The following is an 18,917-nucleotide window of genomic DNA, read 5'->3' as shown; positions in this document are numbered from 1 at the left end:
GGGTAGGCCACACAGGTTTGAGTAAAAAAAACACAACATTCTATTTACATAATATTCATACATTCTATCATAGATAACAATTGTACCTTACGTTCACGAAAATTATTTACTCTAAAACAACACAAAACCCGTAGTGGTTAACTTAATGATTGTTAGGTATCAAAATAGTAGAAGGACTAGTTTATAATAGTTGAATAATATAGGGTGTCTTTGGTTAGTTAGCCTGATTGTTGTACTTAAACCCAGAAGGGCACATCTAATGGATATCGATGAATTGAGTTTACTTCTTCTTCTCTTAGTTTCTTCTTCTCTTTATCGATCTTCGCTTTATTACCGATTGTATTGTAACAATGGTATCAGAGCTTTCTTTCCTCTCGACCTTGGGTTAGGGTTCGTATTTTTACAACCACCATTGAAGTTAGGGCATTAACGACTCTGTTACAACAAGAAACATTGGTGATTCAGTTCAACACAATTAATTCATTGGCGATTCAAGAACAAAAGGTCAACGAAAACTGGGCGGGGATTTCAAGTAGAAACGACGATTCTCTGCCACTCAATCGAGAAATTAGGGTTACAAAGATCGTTTCACGGCAAGCAATATTAAACAGCAACAACAAATAAAGAACGCTTACATGGAATTTTCTTTGTACAAGATTATGGCCGTTAGCCAACAGGGAAATGTTAAAGAATATTGTGAAAAATTCCGATTTTTGTACGATAAGGTTCAAACTTCTGAAGAAGTTTCTGAATATTATTTCATATACCTCTTTATGGATGGTCTTGAACCAATAATTAGAGATGTTTTCATAGCATGGCATCAATATAGTCTTCACACATTGAAAGACGCCATTTCTTTGGCTTTGAAATTGGATGCAAATGAATTGAAAGATTCGTTTTCTCCTTATGATCCAAATTCTTCTTTATATGATACCTTCAAGGTATTTGATATTAATGATTCATTGAAGCAAGAAAGGGTAATTGATATTGATGTTTTAAGAGAAAATGGAAATGATAATAAGATTGCCCCCAAGGTGTTTGATGAAATGCCTAAAAATCTTGAACATGAAATCGGAACTAATATTCTTGAAACCATTAATGCATATGGGACTGAGAATGTTATTCAAGCTAAAGAATCATCTGATAGTGAAAAGATTGATCAAGATGAAGGTGGGGTTTTGAATCAGGATGTGAATATCAAACAAAACGTTGGTGATCATGAGATGATAAATTTGGTTTGTTTCCCTACTGGAATTGGGGTTGGAATTCTTCATTATGGAAAACAGTTTAAGTTGATAGATACAGGTTGGTTTTGTAATTTGGAATGTAAAGGTGGTGAGATTATGGAGTTTAAATTTGTTAAAGAACCAACAACCAAAAACACAGAATTGAGACCATCAAATGTTACAATTGATAAAGAAGATACTGGGTTTTTGCTATTAGTTAATGAGACCATAGGTTGGGTTTTATATGATATTACTGAGTTTCCAAAGAGGGTCCCACCAGATAATCCTTTAGTTTTTCAATGTCGTAATTTGGAAGATAGGAAAGGAGAGAACAGTGACGCTAGTGGTGTTTATACTGATGTTAGTGTTGGTATAAAAAGTTGGCTAGTTAAGTGGAAGTTTAAAGTCGTTCATGCCAAAGTTGGTGAGTGTGTTAAGAAGAGACTACTAAAATGGGCAATTACTAGTTGGAAAATTAGTGCACAACAGGCAAACGTGTGTATGTGGCATAAATGGAAATCCAAATTGTTGGAAAAAGATATTATATCTTGGCATTTAAAAAATGGCCAACCTTTGTTCCATGTTTTCATAGGCAAATTTAATGCAGCGAATGATCAGGCCATTAATGAGCATCGTGGTTGGGTTGGATCAGTTTGTGGTACTAAACAAATTCGTGAAACACATTATGTTATATGGAAATGTCTCAAAAACCACAGCCCTCAAGGTGGTTATGGTTTGTTGAAAGTCAAGTTTAAATGGATTAGTATATTTTTAGTTGTATGTTGGAAGCTGGTATACATTTGGAACTTTGATGTGAGATTGATAGAAATAAAAATCAATATGGGTCAGTGGGTACTCATGGAAGGAAATTATGGTGGAACCATGGAAATTATCAATCAAGCCATATGGTCTCTTATAAGTGACTTATCATGTTCTGTCACAGCTACACAAGTTTACTTTCAAGAGGTTCGTTATCACTATGTCCGGAACCAACATCTAGCTGATGAAGAAAACAAAATGCTTCTACTTTCAAGTGAATTTTCCCAGTTGGTTTTTGATAGTTTTGATTAGTAATTTTTTTCCCCCTTCTTTTCTAATTTTTGAGGATAAAAATCTTTTGAGGGGGGAGTATTGTTAGGTATCAAAATAGTAGAAGGACTAGTTTGTAATAGTTGAATAGTATAGGGTGTCTTTGGTTAGTTAGCCTGATTGTTGTACTTAAACCCAGAAGGGCACATCTAATGGATATCGATGAATTGAGTTTACTTCTTCTTCTCTTAGTTTCTTCTTCTCTTTATCGATCTTCGCTTGATTACCGATTGTATCGTAACAATGACTCAAAGGAGGTACGATGGTACATGCTTAATTTTGACTTCATCCTATGAATGGTGTGGAAAGAATTATGTTTATTCATCTTATTTTCCATTCACTATTTTAGTACTAATTGGTTAAGTTCATTATCTCAACAATTTGAGAAAAGATTTACGGCACAAGTACACACGTTTTCATAGTAATTTGCTAAATTCGTTGAACTTTATGTTTGACCAATTCTTGACTTGCAGGCAACAGCAAACTGATGAAACACTGTTGCAGTGGAAACGTTATACATATGCATCCTATATTCAGCAGATTAGCACTACCAAAGTACTATGCCAACATTTATGTCTACGGTGTGTCTTCTATTTTAGTGTTCTTCATTTTATATACCATGTGTGTTGTGAAGTGAGAGAGTGAGAATGCGGACTTTTGTAATTTAATTCAAAGTTTGCCATGCCATATACTCTCTTTTGTGAGGTATTTACATAGATTAACCTTTTTTCGATAATGACAAAGCTTAATAACCGAACCGGTATCAATTGCATCTTCAGCGCGGAACGCAGGGTAAAAGTCCTTGTTAAATATTAAAAAAGAAAATATGTGATCAAAAGTTAATGTTATGTTCAATCCCCTTTAGTCATAGCACGTGGAATAGACATTATTATCTATCAAAATATCTTTCTCACTGACACGTGGAATAAACTAAACACAATAATAGAATCAAATTCCACTGTTGGATTATGCCAAGTGTCGCCAGATCTTAGCAAGTAAATCCTATCACGCAGTCGACTTCACGTAGAAATTTCAATCTTCATATTAATGTACAACTTTTAGATGCTGATATTCTTATGATCAACAAATTAAAATGCGAAATAGCATCATTGCTCAGTACCTGTTCTCTTTATCCCTTTTGATATTACTACTATCAGAATGTGGTGGTGCACTAGATACAGTCTATGCAAATCAAGTATTCAAAGATGGTGAAACCATTGTTTCTTCTGGGAGTACGTTCGAACTGGGATTCTTTAGCACCCGAATGTCCAAGAACCGATACTTGGGGATATGGTACAAAAAGATATCACTCTGTACTGTTGTTTGGCTTGCTAACAGGGACACACCCATTACCCACAACTCGGGTATGTTCAAGCTTAGTAGTGATGGAAACCTGGAGATTCTGAGTGGCAGCAATACCATGGTTTGGTCATCCGAATCAACGGTATCTCGGGGCAGTAATAGTTCAGTGTTGCGGCTTCTGGATTCTGGAAATCTGGTTGTGTCTGAGATGGATAATTACAAAAATATTATTTGGCAAAGTTTTGATCATCCTGGAGACACACTTCTGCCCGGAATGAAAATCCGGAAGGACTTGATAACAGGAATAGGGCCAACGATGGAATGGAATTCTTGGAAGAGTCCTGATGATCCATCTACGGGTGTGTATACAAATATATTAGACACTAATGGATATCCGCAAATACTCGGGTTGCGGGGTCAAGTTGTAATATCAAGACTTGGACCATGGAATGGTCTCGGGTATAGTGGCCTTCCTATTGATAAAGAAAATCCAATCTACAACGCCGAGTTTGTTGTTAATGAGAGGGAAATATATTGTTCGTATGAGCTTAAAAGTTCGGTTGTTCAACGGATAATTTTAACATCGGATGGCCGGACACGCATGATGCATTGGATCGAGCGATCCCAAGAGTGGATTGTGTATGGAGATCTTAAAGTAGATAATTGTGATCGTTTTGGGTTATGTGGTCCTTATGGAAGCTGCAGCATTAACAAGCGTCCGCCGTGTACTTGTTTGCCAGGTTTTGAACCAACCAGTCCAGAAGAGTGGGATGTGTCTGATTGGTCAGGTGGGTGTAAACGCAAAACGCCTTTGACTTGTGGAGATGTGAATGCGGATAGGTTTCGCAAAATTACAGGAGTCAAAGTACCAGATACACGAAGGGCGTGGTATAATGTGAGCATGACCCTTGAAGAATGTGAAATGGCTTGCAGAATGAAATGCAATTGTACGGCTTATGCAAATTTAGATATCAGTAGCGGCGGAAGTGGATGTTTGATATGGTTTGATGAGTTAATGGATATACGAGAATATGATGCAGATGATCATATTTACATAAGGATAGCTGCCTCTGACTTAGCAGGTACACTTGTTTCTTCATTACCTTTGATCTTTGCCTACTAAAACTAGCTGACTGTTATTGCTTGCTAATAGAAGGTCAGCAGATCGACCCCAACAAAAAGAAAAGAGTTGTCACCAGTGTCTTATCATTTTCATCAGCTGCACTGCTTCTGTGTGCGGGAGCTTATGCCTATAGAAAGAGAAAGAACACGCTTCAAGTGAAAGATCAAGGTAACCCAAATGAACCATTTATGCATGTTTCTAATAGTACGGCGTTTACTATTCATGTATTGTAGAGTAATTGGGTATATCTTTTTAGGGGACTTCGAATATGCCCTTGATAAAAAGAATACAAGTGTCCAGACACAACTCCTTGGTGATATACCATTCATTTGCCTATATAAAGTAATAAAAGCAACAAATAACTTCAGTGTATCCAATAAGATTGGTGAAGGTGGTTTTGGTTCCGTTTACAAGGTAATTTGTTGATTTTTATTTAAAAGAATTTTAAGCATACGGAAAATTGTACTGAAAATGTAAGTTAAACTTTGATCTTTTAGGGTGTGTTGGAAGACGGGCAAGAGGTGGCTGTGAAACGACTCTCAGGCACATCTCAACAAGGGATTGAAGAATTCAGGAATGAACTCATCTCTATTTCTAAGCTTCAGCACAGGAATCTTGTGAAGCTACTTGGATACTGCATCCATGGGAATGAAATGATTTTGATTTATGAGTACATGGTTAACAAATGCTTGGACTCAATTATCTTTGGTATGGATGTCTTTATTTTGTAGCATTTATTACCAGATTGACACATCAATAGCACATAAGTAATATTTCCAATTGCACAGATGAAACAAGAAGTTCAATGCTTGATTGGCCTCAACGCTTTGGTATCATACATGGAATAGCTCGAGGCATTCTTTATCTACATCAAGATTCCCGCGTTCAAATTATCCACCGAGATCTCAAGGCAGGTAATATTTTGCTAGATGATGACATGAATCCAAAGATATCTGATTTCGGCCTTGCTAGAAAGTTTGTAGGACATGATAGCATTGGCAAGACAAAGAAAGTGGTTGGGACATAGTAAGAACCTTCAAAATGTGATCAATATATTACTAATAAAAACTTTCTCTAAAGAAAATGCAACTAATCTGTTTTTATTTTCATCATCCACGATGCTGCAGTGGCTATATTTCTCCTGAGTACGCAGTACACGGGCGTTTCTCTATAAAGTCCGACGTATTTAGTTTTGGTGTTTTGGTGTTGGAGATAGTGAGTGGTAAGAAAAATAAAGAATTCTCTCATGTAGATCATAGTGACAACCTTCTTGGACATGTAAGTTAATTTGCTGGCCTAAAATTAATTTCAATATCGCAATTAATGCTTCTTTAAAACAACACCCTTTACTACAATATGAATTCTGGACTGATGTAGGCATGGAGACTTTATAAACAAGGCAGGTCTATTGAACTTATTAATACATCTTTGCATGCCTCATGTGTGGTCCATGAAGTAATACGATCAATACACGTGGCACTATTATGCGTGCAACATCATGCAAAAGATAGGCCAACAATGTTTTCAGTGCTTCTAATGCTTGTTAGTGAAAGTGATTTGCCTCCACCAAAACAGCCTGCTTTTTTCACAGAAGAGGAGAGTACCAGTAAACTTGAATCTGATTCTTCACTTGATGAGTACACGATAACACTATTGTATCCTCGGTCGTAAGAAGATGTGTAATCATCAAAATGCATAAAAAGGCCTAAGGTATGCTTCTTCCTCCAACATGAAATGTATAACTCATCCATAACACATCTAAAATGCATATTCTCGTGTTCTTAGTCTATGTGCTTCACTGATATTTAAAACTGATTATGCATATTCATGAAATGTATAATTCATCCTTCACACACTGAAAATGCATATTCTCATGTTCTTAATCTCTGTGCTTCACTGATATTTAAAACTGATGATGGAAGAGAAAATGCTTACCTTCACATATGATGTGTCCTAAACAAGTCAATTACCGGGTCGTGGTTGATTATGAATCTACTTAAATTTGGTTTAACTACTAGATAGCAGGTTTCACTACCAGAAAGTTGAGTTTTAGTGCTAAGAAAAACCTTTAAGAAAATACAATATTTCAGACTTGTTTAACCTATGTGACCATGTTTGGGACATGAATCACCAAGATGACGGGGTTCGGTTTGGACTAGGTAGCAGCAAGAGTAGCATCGGTTGTAACCCGACTCGCATCAGGAGGGCAGTAGTAGTTTTGCCAGGCGTTGTGATTCAATAGCCACATCTAAATCCTTACTCAGGAGGTCATTTGTGATATGGTAAATATGATGTTGGTGCAACGTGTACCACGGAACGGAAACTTGATACAGATTCTGTACAATATTGTGTTCTTAACCTAGCTTAATCATGGTTCATAAATGATTGATATCACCATAATGATTGGTTTATAATTTTCGTGAAATTGTGATTAGCTGCAATGATTATATATTGACCTTGTAGTAAATTTTGGGAAATTGGTGACCAAATTGTTTGTATTGGAAAGTCTAATACTGCGGCACTGAAATGATTTCCAATCAAAACAATATAGGCAAAATAACATATACGAACTAAATTTGCTGTCAAAGGTGCAAGATTAGGTTAAAACTCAATAAATTGTGATTTTTATATATTATTTGTAACAGCAAAGGCCCGGATGCCTGTGATCACTTTGTTAAAGAGATCACTCTTTCATGCGAAATACAAAACGTAATGACGCGGCTGACCAACACAGAAGGAAACCACAACTAGGAAAACCCCAGCTCAACCTCATGGAATGATTAGGGGGATTACAATAAGTTAATTAAAATAAATTTATCATGATCAAAGTTCAAGAGACTTTTTTTTGGCAATTTTCGATAACACATGTAAGGCGCAAGTTAATTGGAAGCAAAAGACTGATAATACATGTTGGTTTATGTGTTTTAGTTGTCTTGTTTAGCTGGCTGGCCGAAGCAGAAGTAGACATTTTTAAAGTATCAGAAAAGAAAGAAAAGCAGCGATTGAAGTGGGTGAGCTATAGCAAAGCCGGCTCTAAGGGAGGGTCGGGTGGTCGATGGACCCCGGCCCGACACCTCAATAGGCCTGGATTTCTGTAAAAAAAATTATATATATATTTTTATGAAAAAAAATATGTTATATAATTTTTACACTCTTGGTATAGTGGTAAAAGGGTATGACTTTCAACCAAAATGTTGAGTGTTCTAACCTCAGTTGAGACATTTTAACCCTATTATTATAGAAATAAAAAAAATACACAATAAGCCCATAAAAATTACAGGCTTAAGTCATAGCAAAATAAGCCCATAAAAATTAAATTATAACAAAATAAGCCCATAAAAGTTAAATTGTTTAAACCCAACAAGATACCTCTTCTTACTTAAGGGCTTAAGGCCCAAAAATTTTTTGCCTTCGGTACAAAAATTTTAACCGTATTCGGAGTCGGCGTGAGTTATAGCTATCATGAATAGATTCAAGGATGTTTTGGTTTAAACCTGTATAAACCATATTGGGTTTATCAAATTGTAATAATCAAGTTTTGTGAATTTTTTTTATAATAAATCTTTGGGAATTAACCAATTTTGCGTGTTTGGTTTTAAATATGTTACCAATTGGATTTTTAAATTGGTATTAGAGCCAAGATCAAGAAGTCATTATCGATTGAGACCATGTAATCGATAAGCCATCATCATCAAATGAGCCATTGCTGACCAATTAAGGGGTTCGATCGAAGGCATGTTATGGGCCCGTGACGAAATTAAAGCAAAAAAGACAATTAAAAACCAGAATACCTCGTGTAAAACCAAACAAAGACAAATGAAAACAAAAACACCAAAAATAGCACTTTGTGCATTAGTTCCGCCGTATTTTGATCGATGTGGAAATGTCAATCAAATACATTTATAAAGCTCGGTTCTTAGCTACCTTTACTAGTAAGGGTAAGTAAGATCATTTTTACAGGAAATTAGTAGAAAATGCTATTTTATGAATTATAACTTAATTAAACTAAACGGGACAATCGATGTCACTGATATGCTATTTTATTGCTTCAAGGACATCACAGTTAGTCTTTTGTACACTTATTCACTGTAGTATATGATGGTAATTTGAGCATTTCTTGTTACGGTAGTCTAGATGTTCATTGGAGCTTGATTTGGTAGAGCCGTTTGTTCTTTCTTCTATACTCGTTTAAATTTTGTTGGCATTCTATTGCAGGCAGTTTTTACCTATCTGAGAAACAGAAGATAGTTTTCGTTTTGATAGCACTGCGGTTTTGTGCCTCAATCAAAAGTCTTATGAATGGATTCCTCTTTGATGATGGACCATATAGAACTTGTACCCATTGGGCCACAGCCTACAAGTTGTGAAAGTGTGATAATTTGTTAGCTAAGGGTGGAGGTTTAACTTATAGTCCAAATATTATGCTAACGAGTAAACACTTATAGTTGGTCCAGTTGGATAGGTGATGTTACCATTTCTGTCTCTTAGGATACACTTCGAATGGAAGTTGAACATCGATTTCTGCAGTAATCCTGTTTTCACTACATTGATTCTGGAATTCTGTATTGTTAATAAGACTTATCTTTCCAAAATCTTGGTTTTCTACTGTGAAAGAGTGTAGTCATGACTCATGAGTCATGGTGAATTGATAATAATATTGGGATTTTATTATGTGGTGGGATGAAATCTGAAACACTATAATGCCACAGCCCTTAAATGTCAACATTCCAATGTAGTTAGTGGCATGCAGGAGTTCGACTCTGTAAAGTAGAAGTCACCTTTGATTTGATGTTATTGAAGAACATAATAAGCAATAGGATGCAAAAAATTGTTTTTTACTCTCTTCAAAGGTTGTACAGGTGAGTTGGCAAGGCGGGGCTTTGCTCATATAATCATAAAATGATAAAAATATGAAATAAGTGGAACACCATTTCTGTGTTACTGGTTGCTTTGCTGTTGAGGGTTTACTTGTGAGTTTGCAGAAGGTTTTGCACTATCACATTCAATTGTATAAGTTGTAACCATAGTGAGTAATGCAAGTATAGTTTTCCTATATACGCTCGTGACAGTTCCATGTAGCAAAGAAGAGCACTTAGTTGTAGTTTCATATTTTCATATATGTGACTGACTGTTAATTTGGATCCTAATTTGTCTGTAACATATGGTGTGCTTTGGCCTGTGAGGAAAATTGTATCGTGCAAATTTCTGGGCTATGAAGGTAATTTATATTGAAAATTTGCTAAAATTGGTTAGTGTATGGATTTATAGCTGTACATGGTATAAAATTTGCCTTCCTAAAACACTAGTCGTACTAGCTGGAAGGATGCCTATAACTTGTTACTGTTGGAAGATGAATTGTTCAATTTTCTAGCCCTCCACGGAAATAAAGTGGTCAAGAATCAGGACTCTCATCCATCTATCCTTCACATGTGTCTGTATAAATATGTGTGTGTGTATGTATATGTATGTATTGTCATGGATATCAGTGACGAGTAACATTTGTAGTCTAGTTGTTTCAGAGACAATGAATATCTCTTGTCTTATATTTATAACATGCAATCAGTTGTTTCTACAAAAGCTACCATCTATATTGTGACAAGTTCTATTGTTCTAGTCCTTGAGAGTGCTGGATTTGCAGTGTTTGTAGATATGGATCGGCATTTCTTCTGGTATGCTATATATTGATGCTTTCATTTGACTTTGCATTTATTTTAAGTACTCCTTGCATATAATTTCTCATATTTAATAATCATCTTGAAACAGCAGCATTATTTTACTCGAATAATGTTTGACTTGTAGTAGTTTGATGCAAATGTTTCAGCAATTAGTTAAATATTCTTAAGTGCTCACTAGTTATTACATAGTTATTTGACTGAAAGTAAAACACTTCTATCGAACTACTGTCAAGTCAAGCATTGTAGCTATTGTGGGAACTTTAAAGAGAGTATTTTTAGATACCGGAAGCAACTAGTAATCAAACACTTCAAGTAAACTTTGCATACTTTGGTCTTATAGTTTTAGTCTCTTGAATGTTGTTTTTTGTTCTTTTTTCCCCTTCTCAATACATCGACCAGCTTCTTTACTGTTGTTAGATATTAATTCTGTGATTTTTCCTAAGAAACTTCATATTATGTTCATACAGCTACTTTTACGAATGCTATCATGACAAGGTTGGTTGTGAAATAGTAAGCAACATAAACAAGAGCACATGTTGGGGCCCAGTGCCACCGTTGGATGATGGGTGATTATGCCACCTTGTTGCAGTGCATAGAGAGCACAGGTTCTATATAAGTTCCAACTTGTCAAATGAACCTAAGCATTTCGGTAGAAACTAGTTTATCTTCATGTTCTATGTTATCTATTAAAGTATTAGGATCCATGCATATGGTGGATTTCAAACACATGATCTTTGCTTTCATATCATACTAGAGTTGGTGAAAAATATTACTGTGAAGTTGCTAGAAATGTTCTTTAGATGCTTGATTAGCTATTTGATTTCTTCAAATAACTTGAATGAAAATTTGTAGACTAGTCACGTGTGTTGTGTGTATTGATACATAAACCGAAAAGGGTCGATTTTATGAACTTATTCGTCTGGTAATTTTAGACACCTTACAATGCACTTAACATCAATAGGTAGTTGTGAGGTTCATGCAAATGTTGCTTACTGTGTTGAAAATGCCTCTAAGGTGAATGTTGGTTGCCATCTTTCTTAGTTTCTGAGATACTTTTTTCTTATTTGTGCAGAATTATTTCAAAAACAGAGTGAGATCAAGTTCTTTCAAATAGGATGGAGCATAGACACATGTCTAATCAACTCATGATACCAGAGCATTACCAACACGGAAACAATCATCCTCCTGTTGAACAGCCTTTCATCCCTACGGGTAACTTATTCTTGTTCATATAAATTTTTATTTTCATTAAAGTAACTTCCCATGTTTATTTGGTAGATATAAGCATTTCTGAGCCTTACTGGTAGCTTGTAGAGGTTGCATTTTGTTGAGGAGGGGTGGTGGGGTCAGTCAACGAGCCAAATTGGGTTATATTATTTTATTTAATGTCTTCAATAAATTAACCATGCATCTTTTGCAGGGGGTGTGGGCATGGAGAATGGTCACTTTGTCACTCCAATGGATCATCAAATAAGAGGTCGACACCATTCAAATTCTCATTGGAGTTCATCTGGTTCTCATGTGCCGATTCAAGAACCTGCTGTGGATGGTTTTAGTTGGCCTCCACGTAGGGGATCTAATCTCTCGATCAATGGTCAGGATTCGATGAGGAATGTTAGAAGAAGATATGGACCCGAGTTGGAACCTTGTGTGACCAGAGCTCATGTGCCCAGCTATGGTTCCTGGGATTACCAACCGACAACACACTCTGCAAAACTACTCTGTCCCTGTCCACCCTGTCAATCTAAGTGCTAGTGGAATACTGTTCCTTATGCTGCTTCATATCACCAAAGGACCTCACATGCAGGTAAATAATTTTTTAATTTATAAAGAATTTTTGAACTTTTGGTTCCATGAATAAAAAGATGATGAGTAGGCTAGAGGTCGCAGTATTAGCAGAGTATAGGTCAAAACTGGCCGGGTCGGGTTGACCCACCCAGCTTTTTGTCGTTTCTTACACTTTTTATAGATGCTTTAACTTGTTGGCAATAAAAACACGGGTGTAAACGAGCCGAGCTCAAGCAGTTCGAGTCTTATTTCTAAAGCTTAAACTTGGCTCGTTTATTAATTGTTAATTAATTTTTTTTGCATTTATAATTTATTTTTTTATACATAGCTTAGTTATAAGTTTTATACATAATATATATTTAAGTGTATATTAATAAGTATTATAAATATTAATTTTTTATATTAAATAGAAGTTATATAAATATTAGGCTCGTTTAGGCCCCCATGCCGACTTGCGCTCAATTCAAGATATTAATGGCCTGCGACGTGAAACTAGTCAGGTCGATGCTGGAGAGAGTTCTTCCTCACATTTCCCATTTTCAGATGGACACAATTATCATCATCAAAGACCAACACCTTTTTACAGACACAATTATCCCCTTTAGTCATAGCACGTGGAATAGACATTATTATCTATCAAAATATCTTTCTCACTGACACGTGGAATAAACTAAACACAATAATAGAATCAAATTCCACTGTTGGATTATGCCAAGTGTCGCCAGATCTTAGCAAGTAAATCCTATCACGCAGTCGACTTCACGTAGAAATTTCAATCTTCATATTAATGTACAACTTTTAGATGCTGATATTCTTATGATCAACAAATTAAAATGCGAAATAGCATCATTGCTCAGTACCTGTTCTCTTTATCCCTTTTGATATTACTACTATCAGAATGTGGTGGTGCACTAGATACAGTCTATGCAAATCAAGTATTCAAAGATGGTGAAACCATTGTTTCTTCTGGGAGTACGTTCGAACTGGGATTCTTTAGCACCCGAATGTCCAAGAACCGATACTTGGGGATATGGTACAAAAAGATATCACTCTGTACTGTTGTTTGGCTTGCTAACAGGGACACACCCATTACCCACAACTCGGGTATGTTCAAGCTTAGTAGTGATGGAAACCTGGAGATTCTGAGTGGCAGCAATACCATGGTTTGGTCATCCGAATCAACGGTATCTCGGGGCAGTAATAGTTCAGTGTTGCGGCTTCTGGATTCTGGAAATCTGGTTGTGTCTGAGATGGATAATTACAAAAATATTATTTGGCAAAGTTTTGATCATCCTGGAGACACACTTCTGCCCGGAATGAAAATCCGGAAGGACTTGATAACAGGAATAGGGCCAACGATGGAATGGAATTCTTGGAAGAGTCCTGATGATCCATCTACGGGTGTGTATACAAATATATTAGACACTAATGGATATCCGCAAATACTCGGGTTGCGGGGTCAAGTTGTAATATCAAGACTTGGACCATGGAATGGTCTCGGGTATAGTGGCCTTCCTATTGATAAAGAAAATCCAATCTACAACGCCGAGTTTGTTGTTAATGAGAGGGAAATATATTGTTCGTATGAGCTTAAAAGTTCGGTTGTTCAACGGATAATTTTAACATCGGATGGCCGGACACGCATGATGCATTGGATCGAGCGATCCCAAGAGTGGATTGTGTATGGAGATCTTAAAGTAGATAATTGTGATCGTTTTGGGTTATGTGGTCCTTATGGAAGCTGCAGCATTAACAAGCGTCCGCCGTGCACTTGTTTGCCAGGTTTTGAACCAACAAATCCAGAAGAATGGGATGTATCTGATTGGTCAAGTGGGTGTAAACGCAAGACACATTTGAATTGTGGAGTCTTGAGCGCGGATGGGTTTCGCAAGATTAACAGAGTCAAATTACCTGATACACGAAGGGCGTGGTATAATGTGAGCATGACCCTTGAAGAATGTGAAATGGCTTGCAGAGTGAAATGTAATTGTACTGCTTATGCAAATCTATACATTAGTGACGGGGGAAGTGGATGCTTGCTTTGGTTTGATGAGCTGATGGATATACGAGAGTATGATGCAGATCACAATATTTACATAAAATTGGCTGCCTCTGAGTTAGCAGGTACACATATATCTTCATTACATTTGCTCACTGTCTACTAAAACTAGTAGTTGACTGTTATTGTTTGCCAATGGAAGGTCACCAGTTGAATTCCAACAAAAGGAAAAGAGATGTCACCAGAGTGTTATTACTTTTATTAGCTGCGCTGCTTATATGTGCGGTAGCTTATGCCTGTAGAAAGAGAAGTAAAAGGCTTCAGAGGAAATATCAAGGTAACCCAAATGAGCCATTTATGCATGTTTATAACACAATGGATATGAATTTTAGGATTAAAGTAGTGTTTATATTTTTTCGTTAGGGGACATTGGATATGCCCTTGATAAAAAGAATTCAAGCGTTCAGACACAACTTCTTGGGGATATACCATTTATTTGCCTATATAAAGTAACAAAGGCCACAAATAACTTCAACGTGTCCAATAAGATTGGGGAAGGTGGCTTTGGTTCCGTTTACAAGGTAATTAGCTGATTGTTCTCTTATCAAATGCTTAATGTACGAAAATTGCGCTGAAACATGTAAGTTGAATTTAATCAATCTGTTAGGGTGTTTTGGAAGACAGACAAGAAGTGGCTGTGAAACGATTGTCAAACACATCTCAGCAAGGGATTGAAGAATTCAAGAATGAACTCATCTCTATTTCTAAGCTTCAACATAGGAACCTTGTGAAGCTTCTGGGATACTGCATTCATGGAAATGAAATGATTTTAATTTATGAGTACATGGTCAACAAAAGCTTAGACTCAATTATATTTGGTATGAACCGATTTATTTGTAGCATTTCTTACCAGATTGGCACATTGTAGAACACAAATCAAGTAATGTTTAAAATTACCAGATGAAACAAGAAGTGCAATTCTAGATTGGCCTCAACGCTTTCGTATCATACATGGAATGGCTCGTGGTGTTCTTTATCTACATCAAGATTCCCGCCTTCAAATTATCCATAGAGATCTCAAGGCAGGAAATATATTGTTGGACGGCGACATGAATCCAAAGATATCAGATTTTGGCCTTGCGAGAAAATTTGTAGGCCATGATAACATCGCCAAGACACGGAAAGTGGTTGGGACATAGTAAGAACCTACAAAATGTGATCCAATATATTTATTTTAAAATGTTTCAAAGCAAAGAGAAAATGAAACTAATATATGTTTTTATTTTTGTTATCTACTATGCTTCAGTGGTTACATTTCTCCCGAGTATGCAGTGCACGGACGTTTCTCGGTAAAGTCAGATGTATATAGTTTTGGTGTTTTGGTGTTAGAGATAGTCAGTGGGAAGAAAAACAGAGAATTCTCTCATGAAGACCACAGTGACAACCTTCTTGGACATGTAAGTTAATCTGCCAGACTTCTTTTTTGTTTTTGAACGGAATTTGCTGGACTTAATCCCACTATCATTATCATTGCTTCTTTTAAACTACACCTTTTAATTGTATAATAGAATATAAATTCTGCTCTGATGTAGGCATGGAGACTTTATAAACAAGGCAGGTCTATTGAACTTATGAGTGAATCTTTACGTGCCTCGTGTGTGGTCCATGAAGTATTACGATCGATACACGTGGCACTATTATGCGTGCAACATCATGCAAAAGATAGGCCAACAATGTTATCAGTGCTTCTAATGCTTGTCAGTGAATGTGCCTTGCCTCCACCAAAACAACCTGCTTTTTTCACAGAAGAGGAGAGTACCTGTAAACTTGACACTCTTTCCTCATTTGATGACTACACGATAACATTGTTGTATCCACGATAGCTAATGTATGTACCTCCAGTTGCTTCAGTCGTTTCAATCATGGAGAATCTGATTGTTTCGTCCATCAAAAGCAGGAGATCATCAGGTTGGCAGCGCATTAACCAAACCTAAATTATGAATGGGAGTGTTCACTATTTACTATCGACAAGACCAATTAAGATCTTTGTTATGGTCTGGTAGGATATACCTCTAGAGCTAAGTTACCTCATACTCGGCATGTGTAATCATCAAAATGCATAAAATCCCGCATGAAATGTAAGGTTCATCCCTAACACAACTTAAATGGATAGTTCCCCATGCTCTTAATCTATGTGTTCCATTGATGCTTGAAACTGATTGTGTCAAATTGGTCTGTCAGTTACGATGATAGAGAAAATTCTTATTAATAAAGTGCTTACCTTCTCATATGAAAGATCATGAATGTACTTGATGAATTTGGTTTATATGCAATGGGACGTGTTTAGCTAATCCCAAAAGTGGGGCTTGTACATGTTTCGCTGATGAGTTATAAAATTTAACTGAAGTGAAAAAGTTGATAGAATATATTTTGGGTATGTTTGGCAAGCATCTTTTAGCAGCTTCTAGGAGCTTTAAGTTACAAGCTTTTAAGAAAAAGCTCATATTTATGGAAAAGTCTTGTTTGGTTTGAGTAGCTTGAAGCTTTTAGGTTATGAGAAAAAGCTTGAAGCTAAAAGCTCCAACTAGTAGCGTTTAGAAAAAACTACAAGCTTTTAGCATTTCAAATTTTACAATTTTGGTACTTGAACTGTCATCACTTTTTTGTTAATTTATATCCTAATTTCATATTTAACCCTTATTCAAAACAAACTACCCCCTATGACTTTTTAAAAGGCCATTACTTTTTCACACATTAATATCTCTTTAAACAAATTTCATCATAAAAACGCGCATTTTATTCTCTTTAATTTGAGTATCATATTATTATACTTCTTTAACTTTAAAAAGTTATCATATTATGTGATTAATTGTTAGGATCAGCAGTAGTTAATTAGGGTCAGAACGAGTCGATGTCATGTGTAAGATCAAATTAGGGTCTGAACGAGTCGATGCAAAAAGAGCTAATTTAGTTCGCTTCGTGTTGATACAGTTTTGAGTCGAAAATGGTCAAGTTAGAATAGGTTTGGGATTAGAACAATGCACCGCACGAGCACCGAACTAGTTTTATTAAAAGCTCCGGGTACTCTGCCAAACACCTAAATATTTATAAAAAGCTACCGCTAACAGCTACAGCTTCTAGCCTCCAGCTTTCAGCTACCGGCTAGCAGTTTCCAGCTACAGCTACTAGCTAGTTTTACCAAACATACCATTTACATCTATTTGATTGGTAAGCTATCCATTTGAAATAACACCAGAGAAAGTGTGATATATCACAAGGTTAACTCTCCCTCTTTGTTGTTGCCTTTTTAAGTTATCATATAAGAAATTAGTTATTAAAAAGTTACCCGATCTCATCCTAAGACCACGTGTTATGGGCTAACAACCCTAGCCACCTCACTCATAAATGGCGTCAAACACCAAAACGCGCATGTTAAAGAAAGGCGTCAAACAGGAGGTGCCACCCCCTTAACGTTTGTTAGACAGAATTTTGGTGGGGTCTATGTAAACTCAAACCATTCGCCAATTTTCTTTTACTTAATTTTTATTTAGTAACCCAACATGATATTGGGAAAAAACGACCACCTAGTCACAAACGGTAAACAAAAATTGCGGAATTAGTCTTCGTTTGGCTAAACTTTTTCCCGACCCGAATGAACCAATAAGGATGCAAACAAATAGGGTATTTAAAAGTAAATAGGACACAATAATTTTAGCGTGGAAAACCTCTCAAGGCGAGAGTAAAAACCACGGGACTACTAGAGCCGCTTCAAATCCACTATCACCAATAATAGCAATACAAAGTCTTCTCTATGTAAAACTAGAGGCATACACAAATCATCATATACTTGGAACAAACAATCTTCAAATATATGGAATCAAACTACAAAAGATTAAACGAGTAAAATGTATCACCAACGAGAGAATAAGTCAATCTCTGGAACGTCTCTTATCTTCACAAAACACCAAAAACTTGGAGCACCAAAATTAATCTCTTTTATCTTCTTCTCAGTTTGTCGACAGAGAAGGAATGCACAAAATCAGTCTCTGGATACTTTCTTTTTGACGACAACCATAATAATAATACACCAAAGGTTTTCTATTAATACTTGCTTTGATATCGGCTTGAATACAAGAAAACAAACCCCAATAATCTTTCTTTTATATTCTCTCGTGGACCGAAGCCCAACTCAAAGCCACCACTCCAACATTAGTGGACATGTTGGCCCAAACCAAAACACAAATATAATTTTGTGTGTACTGTGCATTCGTGAACAAAAAAAGTTATAACATATTTTGTTCTCTTCCTTTTATTATTAAAACAATAATAATGATAAAACCCCATGAACGATTAATTTTTTGGCTTTCACATAGGCAAAAATACCCCAACAAATCTCCCCCTTTTTTTGTTTATGATAAAGAACTCACCACCCCAGCGAGTTCAGCTTCTCCCTTGCCAAAGATTTGGCTAACATATCGAAACATTTATCATTGGTGTGAACATTATCAAGTTCAAACAACTTGTCTTTAATAGCATCTCTAATTCAATGATACCTCACATCAATATGTTTTGTTCTCTTACGAAACATGAAATTCTTAGCAAGGTGAATAGCACTTGATTATCACAAACAACCACATAACGATGTCGCATAAAGCCAAGCTCTTGCATAAATCATTTCAACCACAATAATTCTTTGCATGCTTCTTTTGTTGCCA

General features: G+C 36.2%; 2 protein-coding genes and 1 long non-coding RNA gene across 3 annotated transcripts; all 3 read left to right on the top strand.

The window, feature by feature from the left end:
• Positions 1-3,408: 3,408 nt before the first annotated feature.
• Positions 3,409-6,590, top strand: LOC143549188 (G-type lectin S-receptor-like serine/threonine-protein kinase At4g27290). Its single transcript, XM_077040157.1, has 7 exons — positions 3,409-4,699; positions 4,774-4,908; positions 4,997-5,154; positions 5,238-5,448; positions 5,529-5,766; positions 5,868-6,018; positions 6,118-6,590. Exons 1-7 carry the CDS (start codon positions 3,409-3,411, stop codon positions 6,409-6,411), a joined length of 2,478 nt encoding a protein of 825 aa, XP_076896272.1. The 3' UTR covers positions 6,412-6,590.
• Positions 6,591-10,059: 3,469 nt separating this feature from the next.
• On the top strand, positions 10,060-11,922 carry LOC143549744 (uncharacterized). The gene is made up of 3 exons (XR_013138189.1): positions 10,060-11,064; positions 11,488-11,627; positions 11,836-11,922. It is a non-coding gene; the product is annotated as an uncharacterized LOC143549744 (long non-coding RNA).
• Positions 11,923-13,036: 1,114 nt separating this feature from the next.
• Positions 13,037-16,495, top strand: LOC143549177 (G-type lectin S-receptor-like serine/threonine-protein kinase At4g27290). The gene is made up of 7 exons (XM_077040147.1): positions 13,037-14,327; positions 14,405-14,539; positions 14,626-14,783; positions 14,870-15,080; positions 15,163-15,400; positions 15,509-15,659; positions 15,795-16,495. Exons 1-7 carry the CDS (start codon positions 13,037-13,039, stop codon positions 16,083-16,085), a joined length of 2,475 nt encoding a protein of 824 aa, XP_076896262.1. The 3' UTR covers positions 16,086-16,495.
• The last annotated feature ends 2,422 nt before the right edge of the window (positions 16,496-18,917 follow it).

The sequence above is a fragment of the Bidens hawaiensis genome, unplaced genomic scaffold, assembly GCF_021521415.1.
Source record: "Bidens hawaiensis isolate Kalapana, Puna unplaced genomic scaffold, B.hawaiensis_p1.1 tig00000978_1, whole genome shotgun sequence".
NCBI classification, from domain to species: domain Eukaryota; kingdom Viridiplantae; phylum Streptophyta; class Magnoliopsida; order Asterales; family Asteraceae; genus Bidens; species Bidens hawaiensis.
The sequence above is the reverse complement of the archived record's forward strand: the minus strand, read 5'-3'. Positions and strand labels throughout refer to the sequence as shown.